Consider the following 25,958-nt stretch of genomic DNA (forward strand, 5'->3'; position numbering starts at 1 on the left):
GCCATTTCTGTACTGCAATTTCATTTTTTCTTTTGCTACTAAAGACAAATGTTTTTCTTGACAAGTCATAGCATCAGCAATTCCCAAGAAGCAGCTAACCCAGCTGGAAATTCCTAGGCATACAGAAAAACCAGGTAGGAGGTCACTTAGGGCTCTCACAATTACCTTCACTGGCAGCTAAAGTCATCAAATTTAACTACAAGTAACAGCTGGGCTGAGAGGCAAAATCAGATAATTTCCTTAAAATCTCTCTTAACAAGACCTGTCTGGGTCTTCAGTGACAAGTTTTAAAGCCATGGGTAAATTTAAAAATTTGCAAACCTTATTCTTTAAGAATAGAACATTGGAAAATGAGTTTTTGAAAATTACCAGCTTTAACCAAAAAGGAAGGGTCCTAAAATTAAATAACATATTAAGGTCATATATGGACCTATTTATTGTACAATAGTTTGTATCCTGTATGAGTCCCCTCAACTAAAAATGCATGAAGAAATGGCATTAAGTTTTAATTTAAGCAGTCAGCATATTCAGAAACAGCCAGCTCTCACACTTCACTGGTATTAACAGGTCTGTCTTCCTTTCTCAGTTGTATCAGTATTTGTACCAAATTAAAATAATGCTTTATTTCTAGAAATTTTTAAGTCCACAAGAAGAGTACACAACTAAAATGTTTTAATTCTAACTTCCATCTGAAAATCCCTCCCATCAGAAGACGATCCAGGCCAGTGAAGAACACAAAGAAACAGAAGTTAGTCACTCTCACCATCAAGATCTGTGCAGGATCTGACAATGGGGAATAAGTGCTACCTGACACTTTAAAACACCTAAATCTGCAACCACTCTGAGAAGTACTTCTGCTGAACACAGAAATCTTCAGCATCATGTTTAGAATTCAAACAATAAAGCTATTTGAGATTCTTCCAGAGGAAATCTAGCATATGTACATGCACACAAGAGTCCCTTTCAGTTACTCCAAGCCTGTGCTGTTTGCACTAGTCAGAACCAAAAAACCCAAGCTCAGTGTTGCTGCGGCACTTACCCGGACAAGCGCATCATCAATGATGTGATCACGTCTCACTTTCAGTCGCAAATAGGGGTTGAGCTGCTGCCCTTGAACTAAGCTGTAGAGCACAGTTATGCGTCTTTCACTGTACATCCGGATCCTATTGTCATAATACAATCCCAGGTTCTTGGTAACAGCATTCAATATGAAGGGACAGGTCATAAATGAGAATTTATTCTCTGTTTCTACTTTGAAGAAAGTATAGTCTTTGTCCATTTCTAGAACATCATTCAGTGGTTCATTAATAAATTCTTCAAAAGGGATAAGTGGTTTTCTGCAATCTATAGTTTTAACACCAAGTTCAGTTTCCAGTGGGTCCACTCGAGGACCTTTTTTATTTCTTCTTTCCTCACCCAACAGCTCTTGAAGAGTTAGTTCACTTGATTCTGGGATGGGTTCTTCATCTTCCTCTTCATTATGATCTGTATCCACATCCCCTCCTACTACATTTGCATAGTAAACCATTTTCAAGCACTTTGAAGCAGCAACAACAGCATCATCATCATTCACTAGGTTACGACTATTGAACTCATTGCTTATGACTTTGTAAGTAATAAGCTGCTGAAATGTTTCCATCATTCTCCGAATTTGATCTGCTCTGTACTTAGACCACAATCTGACCAGTTTTGCTTGAGCTGCAAGGGGTAGTTTGCTCATTGCTTTGCAAAACAACGGTAGAGCCATTTCCAGATATTCTGGGCTATGAAGATTGCCATTCTCCATAACGATAATAAACAAATTCAGATAGTTAGGATCCCGAGAGTACACATTATGGTAAGTCAAGTCACATTCCACATTAGGTGACAAGTACACAAGTGCATTTAAAAAGGCAGTTTCTATTTTTTCATTAGAAAGTAACCTATCATAGACCCGTCTGACTGCTTCAATATCTACAGACACTTCATCTGGGCCTAGTTTTTGGAGATTATTATCTCCCTGTGTGTTATCACCTATTCTTGATGATGAAGATGATGATGCACCAGAATCCTCTTCCATAGCAGCAGCCGAACAGGCAGCTTTTTCCTTTTCATCTTCATCTTTGTCTTCATCCTTTCCTTGAAGAGACTTGAGCTCCTCCTTGGTGTGCTGCTTGGTTTTTCGGAAACTCTGTACCAGCGCTTCAGCACTAGAAAACACTCTCCCAATCACCCGGATTAAAGGGGAATAATCCTCTTTTTCTCGACATAGCTCAAGAATTTCATATATCTTGTCTTCTGTTAGAAAAGTCACATCTATAAAAATATAAAGATATTAGTTTTACAAAGATAAAATAAAAAAGATAAAATACTTCTAAGTACAAATACTTAGTTTGCCCTACCCAAGAAATCTCCATGTTTTATCATCACTAAAACTGCAAAAAACAGTGTCAATGCTGAATAAATTCAAGACAGATACTTTAACACTTCATTAGCATGAAAAATCATGATTTCACTCACTGACTTTGTAAAATATTTTATTCATGGATGTCAATCAGAGAATGTGCACAATGGTGAAACTATTTTGCAGCCAATTAATTACATCTGATAGTTAACACTACAGTATTGTCGAAACAAGTGCAATCAGAGGTTTAAACTTTAAAAGACTTAATGAATAAGGCTGAGACAATAGTCTTCTGGTAAATCTGTACAGTTAATGTGTAAGTCATTAAACTAAACAAACTAGACTGTATCAGCTTCTTTTTTCAAACCAGATCTTGAAGAAAAGATTCAATCACTTGTTTTGTTGTATGTTAATGGGAATATAAGACTTCTTATTTATCTTTTTAATGCTTTCTGCAACTGTCTTTAGACTAAATTGATGCCTGAGAACCCTCCCAAAAAACTCAATATATGCTCTGAAATTTATGCTGCCTTCTAAATTACACATATAGTGTGGCATGTAGATTATCTCTCTGTACATTAGGCCTCACTAAGATAAGCAACTTGGGTATACTTATCAACATGCAATTCAGATGAACAAGATGGTTTACACACATCTGCTCCAAATACCTGTCTGTTCTCCCTCTCCCCAAACTCCTGATACAAAATAAGTCATTTGAAGGGTCCATTTGTTATTTGAAATCTTTCTTTCTCTTTAGAAAACAGAAAGAAAACATTATTTATAGCTTTCTATGTTACTTTTCAAACAAAACCCACAGATGCTTTCACATCAGGTGATGATTTACAGTAGGATTGCCACAGGATCAGACCCTGAAAAGATATACTAGTTTAAGCAGATTCTTCTGAACTGACACATAATTTAGAACTAAAACAGAATCTGTTTAATAGCATCTCTAGAGATCTAGAAACCATCTCAGAACTGTATTCACCAACCATGCTAGAACCACCTACGTCTGCAGAAATGTATTATTTTAATAAAGATGTTCAAAAAAGATGTACATTAAAATATTTTGGAATGTGATTACCTGCACTGACACTCATTTCAAGAAGTCATTAAATTAAAAATACAAACTAGATGATGCAAAGACAGATATCCTACTGACTTTCACAGAACCCCAAGCTACTCTTAGAGCACATATAACACAAGAAAGGTGAAGCTTATGTCTAGGCTTAGACTGACTTCCAATCTGAAGACACTGACAAAGCTCATAACTCAAATCTGTCGTGTTAAAAAAACAGCTCTATTGAAAACATTATGAAAGGATGCAAGCTTAGTGCAACATCAATTTTTATCTGCTGCAGTGCATGCTCAGGAAGCAAAACTTGTCTTAAAAGAAGTCTTAATTTTCTTGTGTTGAAAGAAATTTATCTGCTAATACAGATGATGTTCCATGAGATGGTTCCTCAAAATAAGGACCACAGACATTATTCATAGCATAAAAATTATCAGTGTAAGTTGACAATTTAACAATATAACAAATTTCAGATTTCCATACTTAAAACAGGAATTCCTCATTCACTCTTTTAAAGGTTTTAGTGTTTCAAGAACTCCAGAAAAGTAATTTAAGTAATTATTTCCGAAGACTATTTCTTTCAATTTATTTAGAACTTTAAATCCCTTGTCAAGTATAAAAGCAAACTACACATCCTTTTCCTTGGCTTTGCAAAACTTTGCTGCAGGTTTCCCTATAACCGTTGTAGCAGATAGACCTTAAAAAAATCAGAGTGCTAGATTCCTTAGACATCACCCAAATCTAAATGTAACTAAGCCTCAGATGAGTTTTAAGAATGCATTGAAGCCCTCTATCTATACAGCTACAAAGAAAGGTCAATACTTGTGATGTAACAAGAGAGGAAGTCTGAGCTACTGCTGTAGCCAACAGACTGTCTCTGGAGGCAGACTGAGAAGACTCTTGGGTACCTGTCTTGGGGAGCAGGGATGGTTAGACAGAAAAAGGAAAAGTCTGTATCTGAAAAGCTCCACTGAAAGTACAAAAAAATCAAGAGATAAATCACAAAACAGACTTACTGTGCCTCTTGTATCATCTAATGATACATTGCCTTTCCTTTCCTCTTCCTAATGTTTGCCTCTTTGCTTATTCAGATCATAAATAATTTGGGTGCAAATTTATCCTTGCATCAGATAAAGAAGAAATTGATGCTGCTATTGACTGGAACATCTTGGGTTGCTTATAACACAGTACTATGTTTTACAGCTAATTCTGTAGGGTTTTTTTAATCTTTCCTGTAAACAATTTCAACTTCTTTAACTAAAATAAATGAATCTGGACTTGTGTTTATACCACTTTTTGCCACAATACTTGAAGGTGGTCTGCTCAAAGGTTAATGGCTTTAAAAAACATTTGGCCTGGTTTCTGGACGTGTCTGCCTCATGGGTTTTGGTGACAAGTAAAATTATTCTATTAGTATGTATTTACTATTAAAAATAGTTTGAAAAGCCAAACAGAAGTTAGAAAACATGTACAGAACAGTATATTTTTTTACACTGGCTTAAAAATAACTGCTTAAATATTTTTTATCTTAGTGAATGCATTGCCTATCACCCACAGAAACATTTCTTTCGTCTGTTAAGTTTCTTAATATAGATTCTGGAAGTAGTTAAAGTATAACTTTTATAATTTATTAACTGCAGAATAATTACAAAACTAGCAAAACTAAAACAGTCATACAACAGCACTTAAAGCTTTTCCATATTTGCAAAAATCATTATTCTTGTAAGACAACAAATGTATTTAGATTTTAACGAAGATGTGATCAAGATCCAGATTTTTCCATTTTTCTGAATCCATAATAAAATACTCAATTGTCTAATACTGTATTTTACTAAAGTCAGTAGAACACCATCAGAGTGAACTCTGTTGGCTTGTACTTGTGCATATGAAATGTGTTTTATTTTAGGAAAATGGTAAACATCTTACCTTTAAAATCATCTCTTGGGCCTTGCATTTCCTTCTTGTTCATTTTTCTGTCAGTGCAGGAATTGTTATGGGCACCTTTGGAATTGTTTTCTAGGTAAGCTGAGCTCGTTCCTTTCTTGGAGGGATGAGGATCACAGAGTTTTGCATTAATCTTATAAAGCTCGAGGGCCTTAATGGCTGCTGCATTGTTATCCATACGGAGAAAAGTTGGACAGGAAGCACAAAATTCATTCGTGCAGGCTTCATTTCCACAGCCCTCAGTTAACTGGTGGTAGTAGCGCTCTATTAGATGCTTTGCAGCTGCTCGCTTCCTGTAGCAAACATTCAAACAGTAAGTACAAGGATTAGTGGAGCTTTCACATACAAAGCTCATTCAATAGCATCAGCAAGGCAGAGATTAGTTAGGAACTGAAACACAAGATTTCTGTCAGAGAGAACACATCAGAAGATTTTTTAAATGCAGGATTCTCATCTTGACAAATGCAAATATATTTAACACACAATTTAATTTGTGGGTTCTATGTAAGTAAATGATAAATCCTGTTTATGCACCGTTTTCAGCTATCCATGGTAGTGCTACAGTGGAGACAATCTTGTACAGTTCTGAACAATCTCAACTGTTGCTAAAAAAAAGAGCAATCTGGATGCAAAACAAGGCTGCAACTGAAACAGAACTGGATGTTGTACAGGTGTTGAATCTAATATATAGTACTGAGGCATGGTTGCCACTGCCAGATGAAAGAGGCATCAAATACAAACAATTCAGACATTTATTTAGCACTACTATCAATACTACACTTTTTTACCAATTTAAACAAAATTCCAGATGACTAAATTATCATATTTAGTCTACTTAAATTTGTACAAAAAATATTCCTTGATTAATTAAACTGACGCTAAAAACACAATTACAGATAAGATCAAGGCTGGATATATTTCTCCTCAGCTTAAATAAATTATATAGTTGTCTAAATAAAAGGAAAAAAAACCCCAAAAAGCACTGTCTCCAAAATCCTTGGTTCTCCTGCCATTATAGATGGCAAGTATGTAGTATGAAAAATCTCAGCTGTACAAGTCTAGTGCTCAGTACTGTATATGTGCACAAAAGAAAATGTAACTGCCTTATTAATAAGGTCACAGACTTCTACAGAACCATGCAAATAGTAAAGAAATTACTGGAAAGCTGCAGGTAACCAGGACAGAAGCAGCTGCATGCAGCACCAAGAGCACCATGTTTGACCACATTTCAGAAAGAAACCCCCAAACCTTGACTTCATTTAAGATATTAAGTTATAAATGAAAACTACCAACTATGAAAGATTTCAAACATTCAGACTAGGTTTAACATACAGGCCTTTTACAGTACATTAGTGATACAGTACTATGAAGATTAGAGCATCAGAAATTGCAGTATTAACTTAAAACTGCCTTTCCTAATGTTGATGCATGCACAGATTCTGCAGAACAAGTACTTCAGAAATGAAGTGCTAGGCCCACTGGTACTACTCAGCACTTGCTGCACGTCACTGTTAATAATGGCTGGTTAAATGGCAGTTTCAATGCAGTCACTTTAAATGAAAGTGTTCTGAGAGTGACTACTGAGGTGTATGTTACTCAGCAATAAGACCTTTGCTTCCTTCTTTTCACCCTTCAAGATCTCATGATCCCAGAGAAGAAAATATATCTTACAAGGAAAACAATTTGATGTCTACCTGAGCTTTCAAATGCCCCAGTATGTTCCAATGAAAAGAAAACAAACAAAAAAACAACTGAGGGGAAAGGTTTCCCTGGCACTTTGAGATGGATGTGGAAAGAAAAAGCAGCATGAGTAATACCATTAAAACCATTACTGTGTAACAGGGAATAGCTATACTCTAATCTAAGGAAAGAGTTCTGGTCTCCCCATTTTTATATGTAGACTTAGGAAAATCTGCCTCTCTCCATGTACATCTAAAAATAAGCAGGTTTTTTTAATCTTGTCTCTCATACTTCAGCCATTAATACAGTGGCTTTAAGAAAAACCACTCACCCCCCTCCCAAAGCAGCAGCATTTTAATACAACTTGGACCAGTAAATTATTTCAGAGACAACTATTTCTGAATGCAAAATTTTATGCTTTAATCATTCCTGACTTTCAATCATTCCAGACCTCCAGATTTAGACTGTGAAATATTGTAATTTGTAAGCAGGTTAAGTATTTAATATGAAAAAGCTGAATTTTTATACCTGAGCTGTAGCCACCAATACGCACACATTCCTAGCTCACACACCTAGTTTGAATAAAGTTGTATCAATGTATAAACACTGATACATTAATAGCACATTTTATTATTTTAAACAACACTCCACTTTAATCAGGTCATGTCTGAGATGCCAGCAGATAAAGCTAAACTTAGACTTGGCTCCAACAGTTAACTTCTGAAGGACACAGTATTTCTTTCGCTTTTAGTTTTTAGCTACCAATTACTTCTCAAACTTTGTCATGACTACAATAAGGCTGCTTGTACAAACACTTATTTTGACTTGTGGTTGGAGACTCATTGACTCAAGTTCTCAGAAACTCTATTAGAGACAGAAGGTCTGACTGACTGTATTTTAGATTTTTTTTTTTTTTTCAAATCAAGTATGGAAGCAAACAATATTAGAATACAGCAGTATTAGAATTTCACAGAATATCCTTAGTTGGAAGTGACCCATAAAGATCATCAAAGTTCAACTTCTGGCCCTGCACAGAGCCATCATCACAAATCACACCATGTGCCTAACAAATGCTTCTTGAACTCAAGCCTGGTGCTGTAACCACTTCGCTGGGGAGCCTGTTCCAGTGCCCAACCACCCTCTGGATGAAGTACTTTTTCGTAATATCTAACTGAAATCTTCCCTGACAGTTTCATGCCATGCTTTCAGGTCCTGTCACCACACAGAAGAGATCAGTGTCTGCCCTTCTGCCTCCCCTCATCAGGAAGCTGTAACCTTGATGAGGTCTCCCCTCAGTGTCCCTCTCCAGGCTGAACAGACAAGTGCCTCAGCCACTTTTCTTACAGCTTTCCCCTCAAGGCCTTTCACCATCTCTGTAGACCTCCTTCAGATGCTCTCTAATAGCTTCGTATCTTTCTCATATTGCAGCATGCAAAACTGCACGCACAATATTCTAGGCAAGGCTGCCCCCGTGCAGAGCAGAGGACAATACCATCCCTGGCCTGGCTGGTGATGCTGTGCCTGATGCCCCCAGGACAGGGTTGGCCCTTCTGGCTGCCGGAACACTGCTGACTCATGTTCATCCTGCCACTGACCAGGACCCCCAGGGGCCTTTCTATGATGCAGGGCCCAGGAGCACTTGTACTTCTTGAACTTTATGTGGCTGGTGGTTGCTCGGCCTCTAATTTGACTAGATCTCGCTGCAGGACCTGGCTGCCTTCCAGAAAGTCAACAGCACCTTCCAATTTAGTATCACTAGCAAATCTACTTTGTATACCTTTGAGACCTGCATCCAAGTAATTTATGAAGACCTTGAGAAGGGACAAGGATGGAGCCCTATGGAACTCCTCTAGTGATAGGTCACCTGTCTGATGTTGCCCCATGCAACCCTGTGTGCCTGAGCTGTGAGTCAGTTGCTCATCCCTCACATGATGTATTTATCCAGCTCTGTTCTGGACATTTTATCCAGAAGAATACTGTGAGAGACAGTACTGAAAGCTTTATGGAAATCCAAAAAGATGACATCAACCCATCATTTCCCTTGATCAAGGAGATGAGTTACTTTGTCATAAATAGAAATTAGATTTGACATGAACCCATGCTGGCTGTGACTGTCTGCAGTGTCCTTCACGTATTTTTCAATATCTTCCAGAATAATCTTGTCCATAATTTCACCAGGCATTGATGTGACACTGACAGTCCTGTAGTTTTCAGGGTCATTCTTCCTGCCCTTCTTGAATATTGGGCCAACATCAGCCAATGTCCAGTTGACTGAGACCTCTCCAGATTCTGAAGATCATTGAAAAATCCTTGAGAGAGGCCTTGCAGTGACATCAGCCATCTCTTTGCAAATTCTGGTCTGAGTTCTGTAAGGCCCCATAAACATACAGGGATCCAGCTGGATCTTCTCCCCCTCTCCCTGGCAGCTACTCTACAAGCTTTTCACATTACCTCAGACAAATTATTTAGGTAAATAAATAAAATAAATTTAAGTGAGGATACAGATCTCAGAAGGTAGAAGAGAATTTACCAAGCCTTCCACATGAGCTGCCCTTACTGAGGTTCATCAATAAAAGGACTTAAAAAAAATTCAATTCTGAGTAAGTCAGTGTGTAATTTTACAAAATAGACATTCCGTATCACATTCCCACTGGTATACTTCAGGTATTATCGCTGTTCATTGCCAAATAGCCCACATTTCCTATTTCTACATTACTCAGCAAAATAACTGGTAGTATACTCTCTGTATTGCCCAAAAGTGAAAACTTGATCTCTTTCTACACTCCCCTGCTCATTTAGTATGTTGAAAACTAAAGTTCTTGGCCTGAGGCATTAAAACTGGTTCATCAAGCGAAGTAACATAAAACCACCACCCTCTATTCTTAGCTCACACTACACCCCTGAAGACCGCAGTTCTCTTTAAGTTCCTATAAAGGGATCTGGTGAAGAACAACTGGTCCCTTAGAAAACTCAACATCTACTTCACGGTACATTAGCGCACATAGTTACTGCTGCAGCTTAGGCTGTAGTGACTGACTTGCATAGACCTTTCCAAATACTCATTGTTATTGCATGTCCAACTATGAAACTGCACCGGTGTGACTGCAGTTGTAAACATTTCACAGACATTCACAGGCATATCCTTATGACTGAAGGATAACTTCCCACTCAGTGCGCCTTGTATAACCTCCTCAAGCAATATACACTGCTTCAGTGAGGAGGAGAGGCACCTAAAATAGACACCAAACTTCCTTCCCTAAAGTCCAATAATTTCACAAGCATATTTTTCTGTTTCAAATGAAATTAGCATTCACTGACTTAGTTTGTAGTAGTTACAGAAAAAAGAATTGCCTTTAGGCTTTCCATATGTTCTTTAGCTAATAAAAAGCCAGATAATAAGTACTTCGCATTTGTAATTTAAATGGTGGTGCCAAAATTGTGGAACATCACAAGAAACATGTACCACCAAGCCAAAGGTGAACTGGGCTGCATCTTCTGTAGTAATTTTTGAATGTCTAAAACCTGTAAAAAACAAGGACCGAGTGTGCTGGTTCAAAAGTTCCTATGAAGCAGAATGTAATTTACATTTCTCAAATACCTTAAACTAAATACAGAGAAATACCATGTAAAGGAATCTCTTGCCACACAGAAAATTAGAAGTTTACACATAAAAGGAATTTTTGAAAGATTTGAAACACATAATAATTTACAGCTCATCTACAAAGCATTTACATTCAAGTTTACATTTACATTCAAAACGTGCCTGAAGTTTAAAATACCTACAAACCGCATCATTTTTGCTCGTAAGTTTACTTAAATTTTAGAAATGCACATGGATGTTTCATACTTGTTTGGAAACACCAGCACGAAATAACATGCTTCTGAATGGTTTCTTCTTAGGACACAATAATTGTTACATTATTTTTACATATAAATCTCACATTGGACAGGAGTGTTGATCTGCTGGATGGTAGGAAGGGATCTGGACAGGCTGGATTGATTGGGCCAAGGCCAACAGCATGAGGTTTAAAAAGGTGAAGTATCAGGTCCTGCATTTGGGTCACAACAAGCCCAGGCAGTGCTACAGGCTGGGGACAGAGTGGCTGGAAAGCTGTCCAGTTGAAAAGGACCTGGGGGTGTGGTCCACAGCAGCTGAACATGAGCCAGTGTGTGCCCAGATGGCCAAGAAGGCTGGTGGTGTCCTGGCCTGTATCAGAAATAGTGTGGCCAGCAGGACGAGGCTGTGATCTCTTTGTTCTTGGATCTTAAATCCCACGTCCAGTTTTAGGCAACTCACTGCAAGGAAGACATTGAGGTGCTGGAGTGTGTTCAAAATAGGGCAATGGAGCTGGTGAAGGGTCTGGAGAAGAAGTCTTATGAAGAGCAGCTGAGGGAGCCAGGGATGCTTAGCCTGGCCAAAAGGAGGGTCAAAAGTGACCTTATCACTCTCTACAACCACCTGAAAGGAGGCTGTATTCATGTGAGGGTTGATCTTTTTTCCCAGGCAACCAGTGACAGGACAAGAGGAAAATGGCATCAAGCTGTGCCAGGGCAAGTTCAGGCTGGACATCAGAAAACATTTATTAACTGAAATGGCTGTCAAACTTTAGAATGGGCAGCCCATAGAGGTGGTGAAGTTACCATCCCTGCCTGGACATGTTCAAAAAATGACTGGACATGGCATGTGGTGAAATAGTTCAGGTCTAGTTGATAACATGGTGACTGTCAAGGGTGGGGCTCAATGATCTTGGCGTTCTTTTCCAGCCTTGATGATTCTATGATTGCTCCAAGATGGTTAATTTTATTAAATGGAAATCTACCACAGCCTGTGTTACAATGGCTATTAGGAATTTCAAGTGCCAAAATGATCATAAGCAATTTTCTTAATTAAACATTAAACATACATGCACAAAAAACAAACAAAGCCCCCCAAAAACAAAAAAAAAACAACATTAATTTGCATGAAAACTATGTTTGTCCTTTGGGTAAGAAAAAACCCAGGAAAAGCAGTTTTTTAGTACTAATAGAAAAACAACTTTCAATAGATGTGTTAACAGGGGCATAAAGAGACACATTTGCAACAGTTACACTATACTTTGGAAACAAGAAAACCAGCACATCAAAAATTGTTAGAAGAGGTCCAGATGTTCATCTTTGTGAACTTAAATATTGCTTCATGCAAGTTTCAGCTTCAAACCTTGCACACCGGTTTTCCTGCTTCTGTTTAGAGTTAAGAACGGCAGTGCTGGAAAAGGCAAGCTTCCAGTAATAGCACTGCCCACACAGAGTTTTTTGAAGAGCCCTGCACACCAAACTGCCGAACACTCCACCCACAGCTGGAGCCCAGCCCTTTGTTCAAGCAGCACTGTAACACCTTTTGCCTGCCTCAGCCTCTGGCACCACAGCAAACACTCATCTGGCAAATGTGCATGTGCATGGAGCTCACGTTTTCCAAACACCATTCTTTCTAGTGTGGTGGATGCCAATAGCATGGGGGGATTGTGAGTCCCCCTTGGACCATACTGGCTTAACTCAAAGGACCTCCCTTCCCACTGTGTATTCTAGATCCAGCATGCCTCTGGGAACATCATGTGCTGACAAAGGCATGACACTTCTTCAGGAAGGGCAACTCTTAACAGAAGGTCTGTCCTGGCTATATGGAGCAATGCAGGAAGACAGAGAAAGGGAGTGAAGAACACAGTCAGCACCTATCTCACAATCCTATCTCAGATTGCTACAGTCCTATTAAAAAAAAAACAGAGAAGGGTTTCAAAATTGCATAGAATCCCATCCTCAAAAGCAGAGAGAAGGAAAGATGAAATGCATGGAAAGCCATATGAAGACAGCCATACCTTTGCCTTGATAAATGACACCATAAAATAGAGAGTGAAAGCACATGAACAGATTAGAAGTTATTGTTAAACAATCAAATTATGTAATTTATTGCCAAAGAGGTTTTAAGAAAGTTATACTAATCAAAGCTGAAAGTCAATGGAGAGGTTCAACAGGAGCAAACAGAAGATGCTGATGTTAACAATTCTAAGACCTGAATGTTAAGATAAAAAGACTCCTAACTGTGGGCTAGCACCAAGATGATCATCACATGGAGACCCAGAATTTGAAAAGCCTGAGATAAGCAAGACTTACACATGGAAGATTTTGCTGTGTAAGAATCTGAGTATTTTCTTTAAATTTATTTTCATTCACACATGTGAAAAATATATGACTATGCTCTTGGTAGAGCTATGCAATTCGGAACATGGAAATAAGTACAACAATTGTATCGGCCAACCAGATCTAAACCAATCATTCATTGTGCAAACAAAGAAACACTTACTTTAGTCCCTGCACTTACTAATGAATTTTAGGCATGTAAGTAACACAGTAACTATTGCAGCAACACAGCAGGTTTGCAGGTCACAACTCAACCACTCAACCTGCCCTTCCCCCTTATGTGGCAAGAGCGGCTATGCAGCAGGATTGCAAAAAGTCTCTGTAACAGGTGTAGTACACATCACATTGTGATATAGTTTAAAAAGCATTTAGTTTTGCAAATATACTGTATAACTACTAGTAAATATGTGAATTCCTACAACTTTACTGGCTCACTTTTATTTTAGACAGATAGCTATTATTTATGAATCAGTGCCACTCTGATCACTGGCCTACATCAAAAAGAAAAAGTACTCAGTTATAACACTACTGTAAATTATTTTTTTGTGTTCAGTTTTAAGGAAGATAAATCACACACACAAGACTTGTCAAACTTCTAGAAGGAAAAAAGTTTTACTGTTTTTTACTTCTCATTTATCCTAGGTCCTTAAAGTTTTTGTCCCACACCAGGTGAGTGCTGCTGATACATTTTTGCTTAAAATGCATAAAACACAGTAATCCAACTGATAACATCCAGAGTGAACTACAGCCAAGCTGCAGCCTTATCTCCCCTGTTTGGCTTGGCCAAGGAAACAAGAGGACACAACTCAACTTGCTGCAGGAACAATAAACCACAGCGCAGCAGGAGCCATTACTGGAGCAGGAATAAGAGATCATGTCAGGAGTTTTTCCCTGTGACCTCTAATGCAGCAACACACACAGTCCATGTAGCAACAGGCAGGGTCACCTCTCAGGTCAGGATCTCTGCAACTTTCACTCCTAAGAAAGCAGCTGGACAGCGCTTCTGTAGCAGATGGTATGAATGAGGGAAAGAACTATGTCATACCAGGAGAACTGCTTCTACTAGTGCAAGAAAAGGCTTCACTGCGGTGAATTGCTAATAACATCAGAAAAGCCTTCACTGTTTCCTCCTGCTCATTTTTTAGGTACACAGTCCAATGTGTGTCAGGGGACTCACTGCAGCTTTGCTCCTCAAGTCAGGCAGCTACAGCAGAGAAGTCCTTGAGCAATTCACACTATGTCCCTAGCCTGCAAAACATGCTGAAAATGGCATCCAGCACACGGCATATAAAATGCTAGACCGCTTGGGGGGAAGGCATGAAGGAGACAGTTTAAGGTCAGAGAATAAGTTTGTGGCAGAAGAAAAATGAACCCAGATCCTTTGAAGCCTCAGACAGCACACCAACTACTGGGCTACATTCCCTCTATTATTTTGGAACTTGTGCTGCAAGCCAGAAGAGCAGTTTGTGGTTTCCTTGTTTGAGTTCTATGACAGGACAGTTTGAATAGCTAGAAAAGAATCTTTCTTTGCTAACTCACAGAAGAACAAAGTCTCAGATAACTTTTTTTTTTTTAATGTTCCTCTAATTCCTGCAACCCCTTTGAATCTTAAATTGAATTGAACACTTTAGCCCACCATAATCTTGATTTTAGTTCATCTTGGCTTCTAATCTAATGAAGACAGACAAAAAAAGGTTCAATCCTGTCAGCAAGATGCTCTGTGAATACTGTTTAGTGAAAGAGAGCTAGTTTTCTGTTTTAGAAGTAACTGGCATATAAATTCAATAAATTAAGTCACAATTGCTTTTTCTTAGTTCAACAATCCATCTGCCACAACACATACCAGCAGGTATTGTGCCTTAGTACTCAAGTGTCTTCAAACCCATGCAAGATGTTAGTGAACAGCAGGTAGAAAATATATCCCTACTGTCAAGTCTGAATATAGGCTGTAAGATTTCTGACACTGTATTATGCCACCATCTACTGGTTCACGTTAAATGAAACCTCTAAACTTTCCCTCCAACTCATTGACCCTCCAAAAAAATCAGTTTCTGCAGAGGCTTAAAAGTGCAAAAATTGCAAAATATTAATTTGAAATTTTCTCAGATAATTTTACACTTCTACTCAGCTTTTGTATTTTTTTTATTAAGCAGATGCAAGAGTGACTGTTATATATGTTCAGAACACTTTTAATCAAGATAAACCGAACTCATCCACTCATTTACTTACATTCGGCTAGTTTCAATGTTCTCAGAGTGTGGTTCTCCTGGTGATCTGCAAAACCAGATAGAAAACCTTAAGCATTGCTTGTTCTTTTAAGTCATTACAATATGAAGTTATGAAAGATGGAATGCAATGTATTATTGCCACTAAAAGCATCAACTTTTTGATACTTGCAGATTTAATTTCTCAAACTCTAGAATACAGTTTATTACATAAAACATAATAGTATAATTAAGCCCAATTTCCCTAAGAAGGAGAGCACTTCTTCCCTACCACTTATGCAACAGGAGCCATTAGGGAAGAGATTTGCTGGCAGTACTTCCTCATTCAGGCTGCATACTGCTCCAGTTGTGGGCTAATTTTTCATAACCACTTCTGTAACCATAACGTGTAGTCAAAGATTATCAGTGATCAACTGCAATCAACAAATTCTCTACAGAGCTGGACTCTAAGAAGTAGCAGCTCAGAAGCAGGGTCCAAAAGGATCTCAAAGCAAATCTTGCATCTCTCTCCACCTGAATTCACGGAGCTAATCTCACAGACAGCTTTCTCTTTTCTTCAATCCAGCCAAGAGATCAGCCAGTAATATTCAGAATTAAGAGTTACTGCCTGCCACAAGCAGCACCCGTGTTTAACCTGGCAACCCCACTGACACTAATTTACAGAGTAATTCAAGGGGTATAGCTCAATATTAACTTAAAAGTAGACTAAATTATAGTTATTTAGCTCCTCCTTATTCCCACATTCCTTGAGACAGCACTGATTCAACTGTTAACTTTTTTTTAGACAGTATTTTTTTTCTCTTTTGAGGGAGAGCTTTCCCTAGCCAGTGAGTTTGTTAGCCAGACAAGCCAGAAGACAAGGCAGTACAAAGGCAGCAGTTTTGATAGCCATCATCTCAGGATGCCCTAAAATCAGACCTTATGGAGCCTTCTCTTGGTTCCAAACAGACTTTGGTACAGTTGACCAGAACTGTCATTCTGGAAATACTATGCAAGGAGTAGAAACAGAACACAGCCATTACAGTAAAGCTCTGCAACTTAGATGAACAAAAATGTCTTTCATGACAGCTCTCTAAAATGAGAAGTGAGCTAAAATCTGCAAGCAGAACTAACTTTGTAGGTTTCACCAGAGTCTGCTCTGAGACTTCGGTTAGGACGGCTAAGCAGACTTCCCCGTAGCTTTAAAGGGAAAAGCAAATCTTTATAGGAATGTAATTTCTAAATTTCTCTATTTATTATAATATTCTAAATTCTATTGGAAATCTCCACATGTAGTCTGATACATTAATTTTTTCCTGTTACACTGCTGTTTTACTGAATGGTCTCTCCTATTTAAGCTTGGACTGGTCTCCAAATTCTCTACTAGAAGTTTAGTTCCTTTTCTGAAATACCAAATCTTAACAACTTTTTGGATTGTATTAAGCAGACCCAGTGCCTAGAAGGCATTTCTGGCAGACAACTTATAATTCCTAGGCTAGCTGGATACTGTGTGGTGACAGATGATGCAGAACACAGGATATTATTTGTTTGTATTTCATTAACTTATAAACTTTAATGGACACTAGGGACAGATTTCTGAACTTCTATCCAACCAGCTTTATACTCATGCATAAAATGTAAATACACTTTAACTGGAAAATAACAAAAACTGCCCAATCTCAGAATTTGGCCTCTATTTATTACCTCCAAATGAGGTTTCTCTTACTCATTAAATTCAAGACTGACAAGGCAGCTGTTAATGTAAGTAATGCTCAGCAGTAAAACAAATAAAAATTTCCCTTTAACTCCAGTGACCAAAGCAAGCCTGTAAATACTTAGTAAAAAGAGTGTCAATTTTTTTTCCCACTTATTCACTGAGCATGTAGGTGTTAGAAGCTGGAAGACCAGAAACACACATTTATATTTATACTGGTTAGCTCCTCTATTTAATTCCAGGACTTCAGAAAATGGTAGCAAAATATCTGGACATTTAAGGCTTTGTGCTCTTAATTCTAGTGTTGGGACATACAATACATTGAAGCTTTGGGAAAGAGTAGTGCTTTTAGTTGCTATGAAAATGGAAAGGAAATAGTGGTGTTAAAAGAAAAATCTCGAGAACACTGATCACTTTCAACCTTTAAAACAAACAACAGTATGAAGAATTACAGAAAAAGATTGGCATCTAAACTCTGCATGTAAAAAAAGTAGCCTGGTGATCTGCAGTACAGATATGTAAAGAGCTAGCAGTATATCCAAAATCTTTTCCTATCCTCATTTTTTGTGACAATATTATCAGGGCTGTGAAGAGACAATACAGTTCAGGATATGTTACTAAAAATAAAAGAAAAAAATAAAAAGGGTTGCATCTCTAAAATAAACAATATAAGAAAAAAATATCATCTAGCTGGGTCAAAAAAAGTTTGGTCCTCTAAGGTAACACAGGGTGAAAATTCCTTCAGCTTATTATTTTCTAAAACATGAACAGACCTACTATAACTATGATTTGCAGAACTATTAATGGACACATTAACTTGATTTTAAAAGGTTTCAAATGACAGTGTAAGCACCTAATAAAATTGAGCTTTGAATACTCAGTAAAATGAAGTGGAAGCTCAATCTAATTACAGGAATTGTACTTGTTTGCTGAGAAGCTATTTATTTTGCTATACCCAATTGTTTACAAACAAGATACCTTGTTATTTCCTGTGAGCAGGCAACAGTACTGAAAAACAACTATATAGTACGGCAAGACGTCCTTTCATCATGCTTAAAATCTGAAACAAGAGTTCTGTTCAGAGAAAATCTCAGAGCAAATGCTCTTAAAAATTTCAGCTTTGAATTAGATTGTAGATACTGATCACAAGACACCAACTAATCTGAATACTGCAGTATGAGCTCGCAAATTCAAATGGTGGCTCATTTCCAATACTACAGGGAGCAACTTCTCCATTCTACAAGCCACTCCTTTTACCTCCAGTGTACCTCTCTAGATGAGAAAGGTAATGGTTTGCAAACTTACACACATTTTAACATCATCAAGCCTCCCAGATAAATATTTCAAAACCAAAACTGAACACATGCTTGAATAAGTATGATAAACAATTTATAAAGAAATTCAGCATGCCAGTAAAAACTACCAGAGACTTTTAAGTATCGTTCTTAAGAGGGATATAATGGAGCACGACAGTGCTTGTATTTTAAAAAGCAGGCTAGGACAAACTAAGCGAGCTTTGAAATCGCTATTAGCAAGAGTGCAAGTCAGCTTTGCCAGCTGACTTATCTTAAACAAGCAATGTAATTTAACATTATTTATAAAGCTAACTTCAAGCCATACAAATTAAGTACTGTAAAATAAACATTATAGTAGAAAACAACCTGGTATGCTTTATGCTTACCTTTTACAAGCTGTGGCCATTCGGTGACATCAGGGTGATCACAATTTTGAGTCACTGATCAAAACTGAGTTGTCGCACCAGTCCTGTATCACGCTGGGCTAAGCATAAGCTTAACAATTCTAAATAAGTAAAAAATAATTTAGTTAAAAGTCCTTAAAAATTATTTTCAGCCAATCCTCTAAATAAAAAAAAAAAAACAAAGCAAGAAAATATTGATCCTAAGCATTGTTTCATCCGTGAGATTAACACTTACATTCATTTTTTGCATGGCATTCTAATTTACAGAATAACTCGCTACAGTACAATCAACTGGTAAACTTGAAAATTCAGGAGCTTATTTTTAGTCTTTCTAAAAATCCAAAAGCCATACCCATCTCTTGAACCAGTGGAAAACACCCAATGTCAAGACACCAAGCATTCAAAGATCTGGAAGTGTATGCATAAATATGAACTGAAATTTCTAACTACAATAAAATTCTGGTAGATGTTGTGCTGCTACAACTCAGTTAACATTGTTTCTTAGCAAGGCTCTGTTCCCAGGGGAGCAAAAAGTAACCAGAACTTTGTTGTGTGCCTCTCCCCAGAAAGAAATAAGCTACAGGTATGAAGAAATTTCAGAGGAGCAACCTTTGCTATCTATGGCAAATCTTTTAGTTTCTTTGCTCCATTTATATCATGTGTCCTCTCTCCCTTAAATTTTCAAAAGCATATTTTACCTGTCAATTGCTTCCCGTGATCTGGCTCCACTGGTATAAACTGAAGGGTTGGTCCTTTACTTTGTCACGCAGGTGGCAGCCAATGATCACTCAGCAATACTCGTGCCCAGAGCGCCCTGGGACCACCCCAGCTGATTACTTCCATGGCTGAAAAGGAACCAGTTAGTCTCTTACCTACTGCTATTATCTACTCTAAACTAAAGTTAATGGATAAAATATTTCCAAACATAATCCTCAACACTCAATTCATCCCGTTCTCTCTCTCCCCCCCGCCCAAACTCCTAAGTGCACTGGAGAAAGCCAGAAAAGAAAAAAGGCCTCTGAAGCAGAATCAGATGACAAACAGCATTCACTTTCTGCTAATATGAAATCTGGATATGAATTGCAATGTTAATATTGTATTTAGTAAATAAAAAGTCATCTTACTTTTCTCTTAAAAGCAGTAGCTATGAAGACAGACCTCTGTATAGTATCCTGAGAAGTTTATTCCTGTGGTAACCCAGATGAAACCCCACATTTGCAGGTTGCCATGCAGCAAAAGCCTCACACAGAATGAAGGTGCACAAAGCTATTGAGGGCACAACCGCAGCTCCCTGCAACACCTGCAGACATAACAATCTGGTGCAAATACTAAGAGAGCACATCAGACAGCTTTAAATATTTAGTAAAAAACATTTATTTCTTTACTGCACCTTATTTTGTGCTTCAGTCGTCCAACCTATTATAAGACTATTGCAGTAAGATCATAGCAAGGCTTATGATTTTCTGAAGTTTGTCAGAAAAGCTGCCCAGTTTTTCCAATCTACCACAATTTGCCATTCTGCCACAAACTCTGCACACAACAAAATTTGTCTTAGTTTCAGAATTATGCTTATTAGTTTTATCATTCACTGAGATAGGTACAGTGACATCTATTGATTTTAACATCAGTAATAGTTGAGTGTTCTTATCGTAAGTGCAGTTGACACAAGGAAAGTAAAAAAGAAGTAGGCTACCAAGTATCTCCAAAACAAAACAGAGGTTCTCCAGTACTTATGTTTCATAGGTGTAAATTGTCAAAGTTTAACTGAGTCAATGCCAGGAACACAGAATGATTAAAAGTCAGTTGGAAAGGTTCCTCATCTGTCAACATTACAGAACAGGGTAAAGATTTTCCATTTAATGTTTGTTGACCATCAGCTATACAGAAAAGCAACACCCAAGATGCTGATGCAAAACCAAGAAGCTGGAAAACACTGCTCTGCTTATGACATTCTGATTAAGACCTGAAAGCACCCACTTTCAGGTAAGCCCTAGTTTTGAGGAAACATGCTTATTCTAACACTGCTTCTAGCACTTTGCCCAAGTAACTTTTAGTACTCTGGTCAGAGGACAGTGGTATCATCTCTAAAGGCTCACTGGTTGGGAAACCTGCCTTCTGTCTGACTACTGGAAATACCAGCTCATGTTCTGGAGTGTGCCTGACTAATGACTCCCTACCTAGACCTGGTCCTGTATCACCCACACTACTGACAAAAGCTTATTACAGTAGTCTTCCATTCAAATGGAAGCATGCTGGAACACCAGGCTGCCATCAACCTTAGTAAAACTAAGATTTCCTAAGGCTGTTTCATATGGGAGAAGTCATGAACATGACTGACAACAGTGAAGGAGCACATGAAGTGCTGGATTCAAACACCACCAGACTTTGGAATGTTAAAAAATATACATTAAGTTGGCAGCTCCACAGCCATAGTCAAGACAAGATTGTGCCAAGGCCTGATACAGATCCAACTCTGTTAGTCTGATTTACAACACCACTGAACATAGTATCTACAGCAGTTCTGTGATGGAAGGCAGTGTCTGAACTGTCACAAATCTCACTGAGCTGAAGTTAACTCATCTAAGTTTTGTTGTGAAATTTGTATCTACAAAATGAATTTGTCATGGGTCAGAGCTTTGAATAAGATAGCTTCAGCATTTCTTATTTGTTGCACGATACCTTAAAACTAGACTTACTGTGTTGTGGTCTAAAATTCTCATGCTGCTTTTCAGCAGTCTAGATGCAAAAAACCTTAATGAATTCTTTTTCTCTTTTATCTCCTCATCCTACCTTTCCCACCTATCCTTGCTGCCACTCCTGTGGGACAGAATATGATTGGCAAGGATTTCCCAACACAGATGAAAGAATTAATTTTTCTAAAGCCTTACTCATTTATGCATCAGCAGAATAGTGTCTGCTGGCAAAGAGACCAGCACGTTGAAACACAGGGTGGCTGGTGAAGGAGACTGCTATCAAAGATTTATTCTGAATACATTTCAAAGGACATTTTGGCTGCCTGATACAAACAAGGCACAAAACCCCCCAGCCTAGTTAAGAGAGTCAAAATACAGTACTTCATTAGGAAAGGAAAACCACATTGAAGAATACACTATATCTTGGAAAACAGTAATATGAATTTTGAATTGGTCTAAACCAATTGCTTTTCTGTCACAGGAATCTTTCTGCAAAAAAGCTCCTCTGTTTGTAACTTACCTTACAGAAAATACAATCAGCAGCCCAGGAGCAGATATTTATTCATATTCAAAAAAATTTCCCTGGTCCTCACTGTTATGATCAGCATGGCTTACAGTTTAGGCTTTTATGGACATACTGAGCAGCTGAAGGTACGAAAGGAAGTTTGTGCCTGTGGACTATGTCCAAGAAACCCAAGATGTCTGCCAGGCTCTTTGGGACTGGGCAGGCTCCAGTACAGATACAGCTGTGTCTGCCTAGTGACTGTTTACTAGGGGTAGAATCAACTAGGGCTGCAATAGCTGCTACTACAGTTAGCAAGACAATAAACAAGGATCCATGTCTTCAAACCATGTATCTAAAGGACTTCATGACTTGAACAGCCCTCATCAAAAAGGAACCGGATAATTAATGTTTATGGAGTGATTTGGAACAACATCTCTTTCTCCAAGATGGCACTTCCTTTTCTTAAAAGAAAAAAAGAGATGTTCCTATCAACTCAAGGAGTTAAACAACGAGTGAAAGAACAAGATGTCAGAAAGCAAGTTCAGATGCATCAAAAGGGGCTAAAAGCAACTTTGTTGCATAGTTTGATGAAATATCTTGGCACACTTCCTTAAACCTTGAAAGTCTAGGTGCGTGAGGCAAAAAGAGGTCCCCAACACACTGAACCTAAAGCCACACCCTGGAGATTTTAAGTACTTCTTTTTCAGCAACCAAAAGAAAGCAAATAACTTCTAGGTACTAATCACTTATTTGAAAACTTACTTGTTACTTACATGGATTCCCCTAAACATACTGCTATCCCTGGCTTATTTGATGGTCCCCTTCTGCAAGAGCAATGCAATCTGGCAGCTGACACACAGTATCTGAGGTCTAGGAAGATCCCCTAGAAGATGAACAATTTCCTCATTTAAATGATAACTTCTGACGGACTTATTAAAAGAGTAGCAACTCTTGTAAGAATTTTGGTTTCCTTTACAAAGGAATTTTAAGTATCTGCCCAACTAATCTTTGATCCAAATTTAAGATTCTCTTTTTGATCTATCATGAGAATAGGGGTGATTCACTGTACTACGAAGTGCCATGGTCTACATTACCTTTCAGTACCAGAATTTGAGTTGCTTAATTAAATACAGCCATCTCTCTCAAGAATGTACCACTAAAGACAGCTTTTGATGGTCTTCTGAAGAATCGCTCTGAATGTCCCAAGAATGAATTTTGTAGATCTCTAGAATAACTTTGAGTACCACAAGGAAACAATCATCTATACAGTAAAAAACTGACACCTAAGAGGAAAGTTGGCCTTTTATAACTCGAGATTGAGTCAAATGTCCTGGAGAATATTCACCAAACCCCTAAATTCAACCTAAATTGTCATATGCAGAAAAAAAAAAATAGTAATCTAATAGGCATGTTTGAGCCTATATTTCTTCATAAAGTTGGAAGTACAAATTACTTCTCTTGCCTGTATTCTGCTTCCAACGCACAAAACTAAAAAAATATAAGTTTTCTTCACCTAATTAGTAGGCAAAATTATTACTGATTCTACAGTAAAATAAAATAGCCACTAATACAACTTGCTCATATAAATCTTAAGGGAGCCAAAAAAGCCCCAACCAAACAGTAATAAGGTTTCTATATTAATTTTTTTCCTGGTAAACCAAGCAATTCAACTAATAATAACAAATGCAAAATCACATTAGTTAGAAAACTGAAAGAATTGGGCTCTATCCTGGAAAATGCCAACTTAAAGTGACTAAAGCAGTCACAACTGATGTACAAATGTACACATGCTCCCATGTATTACAAAAAGAATGACAGATATGACTCATGAAGGCTCCCTGGAAGAATATTTGTTCATCTGCACGAAGTACTTCACACATCTTCCAAACTTAAACTCAGTTCTCCAGTTACTCAATATTCTTCAAGTGTTCCAGCAGTAGTAGAAAAGAGCCACAAAGACACCATGAAGACAGAAGAAAATGCCTTGTCATTAGATAATGAGAAGAGTTCAAAGTTAATCAAGCCTACCAATATAGATACTGGAAGAAACTAAGTCTTCTTACAGCAAAAAAAGAATAAAGATCTTCCAACTGAAAGAATGCATATAAAATCCCCATGAATACAAACTGAAGGCTGACAAGTTCAAATTAGAGCAGGAACACAAGCATGCAGGATAAGGAGAACAATTACCACTTGAAGAAATTATTTGGGATGAGAATCTGAACTTGCTACTGTTTTCAAATTAAAGTTAGTGCCACTCTGGAATTTGCATTTCAGTAAAAACACAAGTTATCCAGTTTCATAAAGGTAGAATTTTGTGCAACTCAATACAAAGATAGATTTACATAAAGGTTTCAAACTATAATATCTGTATACTTTGCCCTGATGTCAATAATCTCCACTGTACTGCCTTTGGCTGGAATAGAGTTAATTTTCTTCAAAGTAGCTAGTATGGGACTGTATTTTGGATTTGTGTTAACACAGGGATGTTTTTGTTATTGCTGAGCAGTGCTTTCATAGATTCAAGGCCTCTTCTGCTCTTCACCCCACCAGCGAGGAGGCTGGGGGTGCACAGGGAGTGAGGAGGGTTCACAGCTGGGACAGCTGACCCCAGCTGACCATAGAGACATTCCATATTATATGGCATCATGCTCAGCATACAAAGCTGGGGGAAGAAGGAAAAAGGGGGAATGTTCAGAGTTATGGCATTTGTCTTCCCAAGTCACTGTTACATTTGATGGAGCCCTGATTTTCTGGAGATAACAGAATATGTGCCTGTCCATGGGAAGTGGTGAATTAATTCCTTGTTTCACTGTGCTTGCATGTGTAACTTTTGCTTTACCTATTAAATTATCTTTATCTCAACCCACGAGTTTTCTCACTTTTACTCCTCCAATTCTCTTCCACATTCCACTGTGTGGGTAGGTGATAGAGTGGCTGTTTGGTATTAGTTACCAGCTGGGGTTAAACTGTGATATCCATAAATCACAGAGTAACAGAAAAATATCTAATGTTTTCTCCCATTCCCTCCCCTCAGGCCAAAGCTAGAGGTCTGCGTGTTATTTCCATTTTCTACAACCACCCCTGCAACTCTGGACTTCAGATTTTGCCTTCAACATCTGGTTTTGGTTCAATATTTCAGTGAGAGCATAGAAGTATTTTGTTTGCCTCTGTAAAAGCAGGAAAGATCCAAAATTATTCTTCAGCTTCTGCACTTTATACTTAGACCACAGCTGATTTTCTTCTTCCACTACACACAACTCTGACGGTTTTTTTTGCAGAACCGTTTGTTTCTATTTCAGTTATACCTGTTACTTCAGGCTCCCTTCCAAAATGATAGACAGCCATGAAGAAAAAGCCCTTTCTACACCAGTAGGTGAAATCAAATCACCTATTTAAATGTCTTTCACTAACTCTCCTTTATTGGCTACTAATCATGTTATTTTGCAGGCAGGTAAGTTTTACAGCTTTGCTTTAGCTTTACTACTGAAACTTTTATTCTGTCCTTTTGCTTATGCTCTATTTTGATTTCTTTTGCCACCGATCTTTCACACTGCCTTCCATGTAAAGCATCTTTCTGTTCACCAAGTTCTTCAGCATGTTTGTTTAAATGTAACTGATATTAAAACCAAGCAACCATGCTATTCTGTAGCACGACATTCAGCTTTTCTGATGTTCCATTAGTATTTACTACTCACAATTTGTGAGGGATTAGAGGGGAATTCCTCATCAATTTATGAAGCACATACCATTAAAAAGACTCTATGCATACATACAGTGGCAAGCAGTTAAACACCCATAAGAAAAGCAGCCAGAAGGAATAATGGCAATAAAGAAATAATGGCTTAGGTTTGAAGAGCCATCATACACAGAACTGGTATTGACACTGG

The 25,958-nt window shown here is 37.9% G+C and overlaps 1 protein-coding gene across 23 annotated transcripts in view; it reads right to left on the reverse strand.

The window, feature by feature from the left end:
• The window catches only part of UBE3A (ubiquitin protein ligase E3A), a 51,872-nt gene that overhangs the window by 14,413 nt on the left and 11,501 nt on the right, over window positions 1-25,958 (reverse strand). For 3 of the 23 annotated variants that reach the window (XM_086880599.1, XM_086880601.1, XM_086880603.1), the window contains 6 exons: window positions 22,831-22,951; window positions 19,569-19,715; window positions 18,853-18,971; window positions 15,483-15,527; window positions 5,382-5,692; window positions 1,040-2,295 (listed from right to left, as the gene is read on the reverse strand). In XM_086880599.1, the coding sequence (XP_086736725.1) occupies window positions 1,040-2,295; window positions 5,382-5,692; window positions 15,483-15,527; window positions 18,853-18,872 (1,632 nt within the window). In that variant the 5' untranslated portion in view covers window positions 18,873-18,971; window positions 19,569-19,715; window positions 22,831-22,951. Of the gene's footprint in view, window positions 1-1,039; window positions 2,296-5,381; window positions 5,693-15,482; window positions 15,528-18,149; window positions 18,232-18,852; window positions 18,972-19,568; window positions 19,716-19,994; window positions 20,171-22,830; window positions 22,952-25,958 lie in introns of all 23 variants that reach the window. The other 20 variants (XM_023948740.2, XM_086880596.1, XM_086880602.1 and 17 more) reach the window with 9 other exon arrangements.

Source organism: Cyanistes caeruleus, chromosome 3 (assembly GCF_971803275.1).
Source record: "Cyanistes caeruleus chromosome 3, bCyaCae1.hap1.1, whole genome shotgun sequence".
In the NCBI taxonomy this organism is placed as follows: domain Eukaryota; kingdom Metazoa; phylum Chordata; class Aves; order Passeriformes; family Paridae; genus Cyanistes; species Cyanistes caeruleus.